General features: G+C 39.8%; 1 protein-coding gene across 2 annotated transcripts in view; it reads left to right on the plus strand.

Moving 5' to 3' along the window:
• The first annotated feature begins 2,473 nt into the window (after positions 1-2,473).
• HAVCR1 (hepatitis A virus cellular receptor 1) overlaps positions 2,474-13,086 on the plus strand; it is a 30,595-nt gene continuing 19,982 nt past the window's right edge. Inside the window, exons 1-5 of one of the 2 annotated variants that reach the window (XM_023726571.1) lie at positions 2,474-2,746; positions 2,999-3,056; positions 4,835-5,173; positions 8,285-8,368; positions 12,162-12,263. In XM_023726571.1, the coding sequence (XP_023582339.1) occupies positions 3,011-3,056; positions 4,835-5,173; positions 8,285-8,368; positions 12,162-12,263 (571 nt within the window). In that variant the 5' untranslated portion in view covers positions 2,474-2,746; positions 2,999-3,010. Of the gene's footprint in view, positions 2,747-2,998; positions 3,057-4,834; positions 5,174-8,284; positions 8,369-12,158; positions 12,264-13,086 lie in introns of both variants that reach the window. The other variant, XM_004371318.2, reaches the window with a different exon arrangement.

The raw sequence follows: 13,086 nt of genomic DNA on the forward strand, positions 1-13,086 counted from the left end.
GTCTGACGGGATAAGGTGTGCTGTGGATTGAATTGTGTCCCTCCAAAATATATGTTGGAATCCTAACCCTTATACCTGTGGATGTAATCCCATTTGGGAATAACATTTTTTGTTATGCTAATAAAACCATATCAGTGGAGGGTGTGTCCTAAACCTAATCACTTCTGAGTTATAAAAAAGAGGAGATTAGACGCAGAGTGAAGCACAAAGATAGATGCCATGTGAAGATCATCGAAGAACTGAGGAATACTGGGACTACAGAAGCTGAAAGAAACAAAGATCTTCTAGAACTGACAGAAAGAAAGCCTTCCGTTAGAGCCAGTGCTTCTAGCCTCCAGAACTTTGAGAAAATAAATTTCTGTTCTTTAAAGCCACCCTCTTGTGGTATTTCTGTGATAGCAGTACTAGATAACTAAGATGTTTGGGCTCTGTGTTGTCAGACTTTTAAATTTTATTTCTTGGAAAGATGAAAATCTGCATTCTCATATGCACTCTCTGGATTTTTAAATTTTGGCAATAATTAAGAAATAAACTTTTAAACAGTGTCAAAAAAGCATTTCTACAGGCCAAATATAGTCTTTGGGCCATAGTTTGTAGCATCAGGCTTCAAGCCTCTTCACAGTACAGAGACTGCTGAGTCTGGGGTTCCCAGTCCTAGGCAGTGCCAGACTCACTGCCACAGTATGCCAAGGCTACCTGCTTCTCCATGAAGTCCATCATGGGTGAAAGAACATGAAAGAAAGTCAGAAACAGAGCACCATCACCTGCCTCACTGGAAGGAGTTACTGAAACTTTAGACCTGAGGGGAAGTTAATGAAGTACTAGTCAGGCTTACTCATGTTTGCATGGTTTAATGATTAAGAGCAAAAGTCAGAAGACTCGATTTGGAATCTAGGCTCACTTACCCTCTCCAAGCCTCAGCTTCTTCCTCAAGGATTAAATGCATATGGGTGCTTGGCACAGAATCTGCTACACAGACTATTCTTCAAAAATCTTGGCCAATACAAAAAAATGGAAACAACTTAAGTTCCCATCAACAGACGAATGGATAAACAAACTATGGTACATACACACAATGGAATACTACACAACGATAAAGAACAATGATGAATCTGCGAAACATCTCACAACATGGATGAATCTGGAAGGTTATGCTGAGTAAAATAAGTCAATCACAAAAGGACAAATACTGTATGAGACCACTGTTATAAAAACTCATGAAAAAGTTTCCACACAGAAAGAAACAATCTTTGATGGTTACGAGGGAGGGGACGGGTGAGGATGGAGGAACACCTAATAGACAATAGATGAGTGCTAACTTTGGTGAAGGGCAAGACAGTACGCAGTACTGAGGAAGCCAGCACAACCTGACCAAGGCAAAGTCGTAGAAGCTTCATGGACACATCCAAACTCCCATAGGGATCCAGTTACTGGGCTGAGGGCTGGGGACCATGGTCTTGGGGGGCATCTAGTTCAATTGGCATAACATAGTTTATAAGGTAAATGTTCTACATTCTACTTTGGTGAGTAGCATCTGGGGTCTTAAAAGCTTGTGAGTGGCTATCTAATGTACATCTACTGGTCCACCCCATCTGGAGCAGGGGAGAATGGAGAAAACCAAAGATACAAGAGAAAGATTAGTCCAAAGGACTAATGGAACACAACTACCACAGCCCCTGAGTCGAGCACAACTAGGTGGTGCCTGGCTGCCCTAGTGACTGGTCTGAAAAGGATCACAATAGAGGGTCCCAGACAGAGCTGGAGAAAAATGTAGAACAAAATTCTGACTCACAAAAAAAGACCAGACTTACTGGTCTGACGGAGACTGGAGAAACCCTGAGAATATGGCCCCCAGACACCCTTTTAACTCAGTACCGAAGTCACGCCTGAGGTTCACCCTTCGGCCAAAGATTAGACAGGCCCATAAAACAAACAATACACATAGCTCAATCAAGTATACGAGACTAAATGGGCACACCAGCCCAGGGGCAAGGATAAGGAGGCAGGAGAAGACAGGAAAACTGGATGAATGGAAATGGGGAACCCAAGGTTGAGAAGGGGAGAATGTTGACAGGTTGTGGGGTTGGCAACCAAAGTCATAAAACAATATGTGTATTAATTATTTAATGAGACGCTAATTTGCTCTGTAAATCACCTAAAGCACAATAAAGAAAAAAAATTTTTTTAATCTTAGCTAATATTATAATGCATATTTAGGTGTAGTTCTCAAAGGTCTCCCATTCCACTTTTGTTCATTATAACAACCCTTTGAAGGAGACACAGCAAGTATTTTTAGTCCTATTTTACAAATGAGGAAATCAGAGTTTGGCGGGGTTTGGTGACTCCTAGAGATACCCATATCTCCAAATTCTACTGCTTCCTGATACATTCTCTTGACATCCCTCAGTAAGGTATGTAATATGAGTCATTATTTCCGGTAGCATGAATAGTTAGGCATGGTGATTCACATTCTCACTCAATTCCTCTAGCTAATGGCAAACTCAGTAATTTGACCGGTTGAGGCTGAGGACTAATCTTTGTGGCCACAGGGGAGGAAGAACCCTATGTCCACCAAAGGGCCAGCGTCCTCTCATCCTAAAGGCCAAGAGGCAGTGCGCCTTTAACATTAGAAGCCTGATCTTTTCTCTAGCGTTCTGCCATTGAACCACACTGTTAATCTTTGGCTCTAGTTGCTACCTGTTTGTTCCTTTATCTGCTGTGCCAAAACCAGGAATCCGGTTAGAGGGTATGTGTGGGGAAAGAGCTGGGATGTGAGGGGCTGCTTCTCTCGTCTGCTGGCAGGTGCAGAACCCTCAGCTTCCGGAGCTAACAGAGTCCCACAGCTGTGTGGTGGTCTTCTGACATCCCCAGCAGAGCAGATTCACATGATTTGCCAAGTCAGGGTGAAAGGAGAAGTTCAAATCTGTGAATTAAGACTTGCTCCGATACTGTCTGGTCAGGGCACAACCAACCAGTCTGTCTTCTCACTTTTCTTCAGGCTGATCCCGTGATGCATCCTCAGGTAGTGATCTCAAGTCTCATGCTGCTCCTGACAGGTAAGTGAGGAGGAGGGCTGAGGATGCAGAGTGAAGGGGGTAGGGGGTAAGTGTGGTGGAGAAAGCTGGTCCTTGGGATATGTCGGACAGTAATGGGTTAATGAGTGAGCAAACAGCCAAGCTAAAATCTTACTCCAAAGAAGCTACTTAAATGCTGTGAATTACAAAATCCATGGCTAAGATGCAGAACATTGTGCCCTATGCTGCCATTTGTGTTTAAACAAAAAGGGATGAGTAGACATTGTGTGTGCATAGACTCTCTATCAAGTGTATATAAGAAATAGTAACAGAGGATATCACAGTGTGGGGAGAGGAAATGGTGATCGGGGTGGAGTGGAGACTTTAGCTCTTCATTGTACTCTTTAGTCCTTTTTTATTTTTATTTTTTTTAAATCATGTACAATTATTTCTTTTAAAAATCAATATTTTAATTTAAAAAGTTCTAATCCCTGGAAGGTGAGATTATGGGAGAAAGTTCATTTTTTTAAAAATTATATATGTTTATAATACTTTAATTTTATAATTAGCATGTATTTGTAATCAGAAAAATAGGGCATTAAGCAAAATTAAATACTATAAGAATTCCCGTGAAAAATATACTCTTATTTTATCTAACAATGAGCCTTTTTTCCGAGAGCGTTTCCCAAACTCACAGCCCAGTAGTAAATTACTATTAATTAGGGAATCTCAGATTTCTTTTAAGGGCATCTTGACTGCATTTTTATGCCACTACCCCAGGAGATAATTTTTTGTTTGTTTGTTTTTCAAATGGCCCAATTTAGGCCTTAAAATAATATTCTCCTCTTCTCTTTGTTTTGCCTGGGTTCGTGGGCCTTGCTCAGTTGCCAGCCTCTCATCAACTTGTGGGAAGAGGCCCCTGCTTGGGTTTTTTTTGAGCAATTCTAAAGCCCATGATAAGCTTCAGCCCCTCCTGGAGGTATTATAAACCCATATTCTAAAAATTGATTTCTAAAGAATTTACCAGATTTCCGCCTTCATGCGAGCAACGCTTTAAACAAAATATTGGCTCTGTTTTTGTTTTTTTGGAAAGTGGGGACTTGGGGGGAGGAGATGATCCCATTTGCAATAGCAGTTTTTAAATTACATTAAAACTTAAAAAATATTTAAATGTGTTAGAATTTATTATTTTTTAAAATGTATTTCAACTGATATAGAGATTGATTCTTGGGAGGAGCCTGGAGCAAGAAGGAGACATTTCATTGCATGCCCTTTTGTACTGTTCTCGTTTTTTAAAAACCATAAGCATGTATTACCTATTTAAAAATCAACAACAAGGAACAGGTACCTGGCAAACTCAGGTGAAATACATACTCATGTATTACTGGAGTGCCATTTGGTTCAAACTTTTCAGAAAGCAATTTGGCCATATTCATCAAAAGACTGAAAAATATTCCTGCCCTTTATTCTGGTAATTTCTTTCCTAGAAATTTATAATACTAGGAAACAATACTAAATACAGAAAAAGTTTTATGCAGAAAGATTTTGTGAAGTTACTTATAATGGTAAAAATGGAAACAACCTCAGTATCTTACAGTACAATAAATTATGTTTTATCTACAAGCATAATCATTAAAAATAATGCTGACAGTGTGCTAACATAGATACATGCTTGTAACTATTAATTTTTAAAATTTAAGTCATAATGTCATATGATTAGAAACCAAATACACTATGCAAAGAAGACCTGAAAAGAGATAATAAAGTAAAAAAAAATATATTGAGCCCTCGTTCTTTGTTTCTCTTCTTTTTATTTGCAGATGCTGTAGTTTCTTATCCACAAGTGAATGGAGTAGTGGGTCAGCCTGTCACACTACCCTGCACATACTCAGGAGCGCTCACGTCTGTGTGCTGGGGCCAAGGGGCATGTCCTACTTTTTACTGCGAAAATACAATTGTCCAGACTGACACATCTGGATCCCATGTTACCTTTCAGAAGCACAGACGTTATAAGCTAAAAGGGTCCCTTTTGGCAAGGAATGTGTCTTTGACTATAGAGAATGCAGTTGAGGCAGACAGTGGCCTGTATTGTTGTCGTGTTGAGCACAAGGGTTGGTTTAACGATCAGAAACTCACTGTATCATTGAAGATTAAAGCAGGTGAGCTTCTTCCTTTGGTCATTTCATGCGGGTTAACTAAGATGCAGGGTTTTCTGTTTGGCAGTAATCTTCTCTTTTCCTTTAATAGATGGAAAGGAAATCCTACATTCCTGTTTTTTTTTTTTTTTTTTTTTTTTTAATAACTGTTGCTCTTGGGGAATAGAAAAGCTTTTATGTGTGTAGATGAAGTGCTCAGACCAACCTTGATTCAAGGCCTTAGGCCAGAAGATCTTTGTGGTCAGCAGACTATCTCCTGAAGCAGTGCTTCAAAAATGTTAGTTGGTCCATGAAAAAACATTCATTATTCCATAGGGAAATCTAGTGAATATATATTTTTTTAAATTTTATTTTGGATGAAGGTTTACAGAACAAACAAGTTTCTCATTAAACAACTAATACACATATTGTTTTGTGACATGGGTTGCCAACCCCATGACATGTCAACACTCCCCACTTCTTGACCTTGGGTTCCCTATTACCAGCTTTCCTGTCTCCTCCTGCCTTCTCATCCTTGCCCCCGGGCTGGTGTGCCTCTTTAGTCTCGTTTTGTTTTATGGACCTGTCTAATCTTTCGCTGAAGGGTGAACCTCAGGAATGACTTCGTTACTGACCTATAAAGGCGTCCGGGGTTTCCCCAGTCTCTGTCAGACCAATAAGTCTGGTCTCTTTTTTTGTTTTTTTGAGTTAGAATTTTGTTCTACATTTTGCTCCAGCTCTGTCTGGGATCCTCTATTGTGATCCCTGTCAGGGCAGTTGGTGGTGGTAGCTGGCCACAATCTAGCTGTGCTTGTGGAGGCTGTGGTAGTTGTGATCTATTAGTCCTTTAGACTAATCTTTCTCTTGTGTCTTTGGTTTTCACTAGTGAATATTTTTATCAAGCTTAATTGATTCAAAGAACCACTCTTTCTGTGGAGATTATGTCTTAGAAGAATATTAAAATGTCCTTTTAAAATTAAAAAAAAAACTATTATGGGAGATTTCAAACATAAAGGTAGAGAATAAAGTAGTACTGTTAAATACATCACCCTCTTTAACAATTGTTAACTCAGGACCAGTCTTGTTTCATATATGGTTGTACTTCTTCGCCTTTCCTGATACTGGATTTTTGGAAACATGTCTCACATCATATCATAAAAATTGCATTAAAAAAAAAAATGCCTTTATATTGCAATACTAAACATTTGCATCCCAACAACAACTGTTCAGCAGCTGCTTTTAAGAAATTATGAAATCCAAATATCTGGGAATATTATATTTTCCCATCTTGATGTGGACATCCTAATTTCCCTTATCATTTTATGAAAGGAGTAAGTTCTTGAGAATTTTGTGGTCTCTGGTGCTGTTTTGTAATGAATTTCCTTCCATGAAGGCCAATTGATAATATTAATAATAGAAAATAATAAAACCCAATACCTGTGACCTTGACAACTGTGTCTCTATTTAATACTTTGTTGTTGTTGCTGTCTTTTTGTTTGTTTAATGAAGAGGAAAAGATCTTTCTGGAGCTCGATTTTGCAATCTCCCAGCCTTTGCACATGACTTGTTTCCCTTACAAAGGCAAGCAGGAAGGGATTTGTTCTATGGAGAAATAGCTGACTCTGGGGAAACTACATCCTAGAGGCAGTTTAGGGAAGCTGCCAAAAGAAGAGGGAGATAGAGTGTGCTAGAAGAAAGAGACGAATGTGAGGAGGCTGCAGGTGGAGAGCAAAGGGATAATAGGCTTATGATTACAATTTTCTTGGAATTGTGAAATTATATTATTACTGGCTTGGCTGAACTTTTAGAAAAAAGTGGCATTGAAAGAAATTAGCAGGAGACTTTTGTATTATGCTTGGAAATTCAGTGAGAGGTGGGTAGTTACAAAACCAGCACTGGGTCCAGTCAAGAGTAGGTAGATGTCAAATGATAAAGCCGGCAGATTTCTGTGTTGGCTCTATAACAGCCAACGTGACTCTGCCTCTTCCCCAAATAACCAAACTTTTGCTTAGGTTTTCTTGTATTTTTCACAGGCTGAGCTTACCCTCCAACCCTGTTTGGGGCTTTTCCTCATCAGCTTCTTCTACTCTTGCAGCTTCTCAGACTTTCAGGTGCCTTCCTGGGGGAAAAATTTACTACTGAGGAAGACAAGAAAGTTCATGAGCCAGCCAATTCAGTTTCCTTCTCTTTATTATTGTTCCCATTATGGTCCTTTGATCAGATTTTTTGTGTGCTTGCTATTTTCTCAAGATTCTACTTTAAGCAGAGGAGGGAGAAGACTGTTCTTAAAAAGCCTCTGACTACAAGTTAGACCAGTGTTAACAAACTATAGCTCAAGGGCCAGATCAGGCCAGCCATCTGTTTTACAAATAAAGTTTTATTGGAAAGCAGCCACCTCCCTTGTTTATGTATTGTCTATGGTGTTGAGTAGTTGTTATAGGGAGCATAGGGCCCCCAAAGACTAAGATATTTACTATCTGGCCCTTTATAAATTATCTCTTAGGTGGGAAGGAACCTTAGTAGATCTAATCCACTTTCCTACCAAATGTATAAATCCTTCCTGTGCTGGCCCGCACATGCAGTCCAGCATAGGCCAAAGGGTTTCACTTAACCCTCACTTAAGATGCAAGTCTGTAGGGTGGGTGCTCTCAGGACTGAGTGAGCTGAATGCTCTTCATTATATTTGGTAAACATTCTGGACCTGAGAACTACTGTTTAAGTCTTAGTCATTCACCTAGAGAGAAGGAAAAAGAACTGCTGATCCTCCAGACTCTATATACCTTCCCTACCTCACAGAGATGTTTATGAAGACACATAAATCCGATATGCATGTCTGGTCTTCTAAAAGTGCTTCTATGCAAAGACAAGGTATCATTTCTCACCTTGAATCTCCCCAAATGCATATTTTTCAGTGCAGCTGTTTCCTTTTTGAGCATATCTTCAAGCCCTCCGCTATCACACATCCTAGTTGACCAATGATTTAATGACAAGGACTCTGAGTTCAGAAGAGAAATGCCCAATTCTGTTGGGGATGATCTGTCATATGTCATAGGCTATGCTGATGTGCAGTCCCAGCTTTAGATGACTTCTTGCTGCTTGGTTAATCCTCACTTTCATGTTGATTTCTAACTGCAGCCCAGGACACCAGTGTTCCAACATCACCTAGTGTCTCTACCTCTGCACCTCCAACATCAACACCTGAGCAGAACCACAAACCAGGTAAAACAGATGTGTTTCCAAGCCCAGAGGCTTTCTAATGAGGAAATGTAGACCCTCAGGGCATTGTTTCAAGGTGGAAGTACTTAGGGTCAATCTAGGGTTAAGGGTTATTACCTGGGTTCCAAGAATGGGCTTCATGGAATCTGTGACCCTCCTTCCTCACCCCCAAATTGTATGCAAGCTTTTGTGTGTAAAAGCATTTTCAGGGTGTGGCAACCCATAGCTTTTTATCAGACTCTTAAAGGGATAAATTATTAGTCAAAAAAGGCAAGACCACTGATTTAGAGCATCTAAACAATTTGGTGTGGATCTGGCCCAGCTGGATACAGGTTTATGAGATAAAAATAGGGAATGCCAGAGAACAAGAGTCAGGTTGATTAGGTTCTGTTCTTCAGAAGCTCTAAATAAAGATAATTTAGTTCACTGTGAAGTAGGACCCTTCAACCTAAGGAAGAGATTTCAGTGAAACTAACATTTACTGTGTATTTATTACATGTGGGGCACCATGCTAAGAGCTTTACAAATATTATTATGTCATTTAAATCTATTACAATCCTATGCATTGTAGGTATGATTCAATCATATTTTATAGTTGTGGGAACTGACACACAGGGTCTAAGTTCCTTGTTGAAAGTCACACAGATGGAAAGTTGAGGCAGAATTCTATCTCCATTAATTTGGATTTTTGCCCTTAGCTACTCAATTGTGCCGGCTATCATGAGCACTGAGCTTTGTGTTTGGAAGAATCTGTCTTGACCTACAGCCTCACTGAAAAAGGCTTTTTATACAGCTACCCTGTCTTTTGGGGGCAGTCAGTGACTTACATGATTTTGCTTCTAGCATCCTTTAATTTATTTATGTAGCATGGAAATTGCAAAAGATGCTCTTTATACTGATGAAAAAGTAAACATCGGATTTTAAAGACTTCAGGGACTTAGAACGTACACGTTCATTTTTCACCTTAGGGTACATGGTTCTTACTTCAAATTCCCCATAGATAAGAGTTTAGATTTAAGATAAACAGAAAATAACATGACTTATAGGGGGAGAAACAGCTTGTCATTGTGAGGACAAGTTTGGGTTTAAGCCTTCAGTTTTGGGGATTGAAAAGATAACTTTTAGTGGAGATTCTCAAAGCCCCAAAAGCTCTTTGACCTCTTGAGATGGCTCTGGATTCTGAGGAGTAACAGAGATGTCACAAGCTTTTAGCCGGAAAAATCCGATGGAACATTGATTTCCCTTGACTCCTATTGAACCATGTGTATATTTAACCAGGGGGATTTGAAGGATTGGGCTAGGAGCTGAGTTTGGAAGAGGGGGCCTTAGGTCATAACTGGGATTTTAAAGCCATAAAAGTTTATAAGAAAAACAGCTTTGTTCCAGGCAGCTGAACACAGTAGAGAGTCTGTTGACTTTCTCAATATTGATTTAACTTCTTAATACTTAGTTCATGGTTGCCAAGGTGGATTAGTAGACTTGGTTTGGAGAACATGCAGAAGTCATTGCACTTCATTTAAAACATAGATTCAGAAGAAAAGCATTTGTTTATAGATCCATATGACCCCACGGGGATGGTATTAATTGAGCCTTATCCTTATTCTGAGAAGTCTCTGGGTGGCACAAACGCTTAAGAGCTTGGCTGCTAACCAAAAGGTTGGTGGTTTGAGTCCCTTGGAAGTAAGGCCTGGCAATCTACTTCTGAAAGATCACAGCAGTTGAAAACCCCATGGAGCAGAGTTCTACTCTAACATACATGGGGTCACCAGGAGTCAGAATCAGCTCCATGACAACTGGTATCCTTGTCCTGATAGTGATAGAGAGGTTGAGTTTGGAGTTGAAATTTGCAGTACAAGGAGAAGGTAGTCCAATGCAGGGACTGACATTTATTTCTTTATCCATCTCCTCCCTGGGCTTAGTGACTCTGGAACATGCCTAAACCCTTCTTGTACAATTGTAGGTTGTAAAAGCAAGGGAGAAAGGAACTTGAGCAAAGCACTTAAGCTCAAGAGGTCTTTTACATAGACCTAAACTGGGTAAAGACTCTGATCATGTGACACTCTTATGTTGTCCTGGTCTTAGTTCCTAAAGAAGGCCACATCCTGTTGTAGCTTTGAGCATTAGAGGAAAGTAACAAAGCAGTTCAGAACATGAGAAAGGGTGATATTGAAATCTGAAATCATCAAGGCTGTGGTGGGAAGGGAAATCAGAGAAAAGACTAACAGATTCAGAAGCATAAGAAATTTGTTCAAATCATATAGCTGATTTGAGCGGCCAGAGTTGGTACTCAAATTAGATCTGTCTTATTCCAGAATATATACTCTTAACTATATGTCAGTGGTTGTCAAAAAACAATGTTCCCAATATTCAGGAAAGAAAATGCATAGTTACCTGTTGGACAAGAGTGCCAAGATGAGCTGGTGGCAATAGGAAAGACTAGATTTGGGAATTACCTTCCAGGTGCCGCCACTAACTTGCTGTAACATTCTGTGGTGCTATAAGAGAAGGAAATCATGGAAATATCTTATAAAGAGGCAAGAGGTCAACTCAGCAGATTAACCCGTTGCCATCAAGTTGATTCCAGCTCATGGCAATCCAATGTGTTACAGAATAGAAATGAGCTTCATAGGGTTTTCTTGACTATAATCTTTATGGAAGCAGATTGCCAGGCCTTTTTTTTGAGGTGCCGCTGGGTGGGTTCCACCTGCCAACTTTTTGATAAGTAGCTGAGCACAAACCATTTGCAACACTCTGCTAATAAGGAAAGTGAGTTATTTGATAGAAAAATCAAAGAGTGATTTCAAGAAAGGGAAGGGGAAAATTGTCCTGTATTGGAGAGTTCTTAGTGGAAGTTTCTTTTGTTGAGAAATGGAAGATGAGTCAGAGATGACACTGGTAATCACCCTTACAAAAGGCAAGAATGGAATACAATTGCCAGGAAACTTGCCTTGAATGTCATGAATCATTGCCAAGGCTAAGACATTGGACAATATTGTCACTTTGAGGAGGTATCAAGGAATTCAATATTGTCAGTATTTGCCCTGTGTTGAAGTCATTGGGTGGTGTTAATGTACCCGACTGCTAACTGAAAGGTTGGAGGTTTGCGTCCATCCAGATGCACCTCAGAAAAGGCCTGGTGATCTACTTTCAAAAAATCAGCCATTGAAAATTCTGTGGAGCACAATTTTACTGTGGAACACATAGGGTTGCCATGAGTTGGAATCAACTCGACAGCAACTGGTTTTTATCCTGTAATGGCCAATATGTGCATCTCTCTGTAAAGATGTGTGGATAATTTGGGACCTGAATAAGGCAAGGAATCCAGACTGGCACTACTGGGAAGGGAGAAGTGCAGTTTAATGCAAATTCCTGAGGCTCTGTTCTTTGAAAGTAAAATGTCACTTGTATGAGTAAAATTACAAGTTAATTGGTTGTCCTACATATGATGCACTCTTGTAGGCTCTGTACATATGGGGAGAACCTAGGAAAGTAGACATTGTGAATTGATCTTGCATACTGACAACTATCCAAATCGTTATCTAGATCAGATTTCCTCATAATAATGAAATAGCTACACAGAAGTGCAAAACCTCAAGGCCAGCTTTGAATAAATTTCCAAAAGGGAGATGAAAGGGCTGGAAGTGGGTAGTAGGCAAGAGGCAGGCCTTAGGGGAAGGCTGGGTAAAGGCAGTTCAGAATGGATGACAATTTTTTATTTTATTTTTGTGTTTTTGTTGGAGATGAAATTTTTCTTCACAAATAGAATACATTTCTTACATTCTTTTCATTCCAGTAGTTACTTCACCTCTTCCAACACAGCCAGCAGAAACCCAGCCTAAGGCAACACAGGAAACAAAGACACAATCCACCAGCACACCATGGCATTCCTACCCAACAGGTAACTGTATTTTCTTTCCTGAATACCTGGGAGCATTCAGTTTGGTTTTTTTTTTTAAATTTTTTAAAATTATACTTTAGATAAAGGTTTACAGAGCAAATAGTTTCTCATTAAACAGTCATACACATATTGTTTTCTGACATTGGTTAACAACCCCACGACATGGCAACACTCTCCCTTCTCAACATTGGAGGACCTTTTTTTTGGTGAAAACATACATAGCCAAAGTGACACCATTTCAAAAGTCTCTATATGTACAATTCAGTGACATCGATTACATTCTTCCAGTTGTGCTGCTATTCTCACTATCCTTTTCCAAATTATTTCATCACTATTATCTTCAACTCACTGCCCCCTAGGCTTCCCATCAAACCTTTTGACTTGCTGTTGTCAATTTGATCTCACATAGATAATTCTTTTTTTTTGTACTTTAGATGAAGTTTTGCAGAACAAATAGTTTCTCATTAAACAGTTAGTACACATATTACCCTATGACAATGGTTAACAACACCATGACATGTCAACACTGTCCCTTCTCAACCTTGGGTTCCCTATCACCAGCTCTCCTGTCCCCTCCTGCCTTCTAGTCTTGTCCCTGAACTGCTGTGCCTCATTAGTCCCATTTTATTTAATGAGGCTTTCCATTCTCCAGCTGAATGGTGAACTTTGGGAGTTCCTTCACCACTGAGCTAAAAGTGTGTCCGGGGGCCATACTCTCGGGGTTTCTCCAGTCTGTCGGGCCAGTATATCTGGTCTTTTTTTGTGAGTTAGAATTCTGTTCTACATCCTTTTCCAGCTCTGTCTGGGACCCTCTATTGTGATC

The sequence above is a fragment of the Trichechus manatus genome, unplaced genomic scaffold (assembly GCF_000243295.1).
Source record: "Trichechus manatus latirostris isolate Lorelei unplaced genomic scaffold, TriManLat1.0 scaffold00011, whole genome shotgun sequence".
Lineage (NCBI taxonomy): Eukaryota > Metazoa > Chordata > Mammalia > Sirenia > Trichechidae > Trichechus > Trichechus manatus.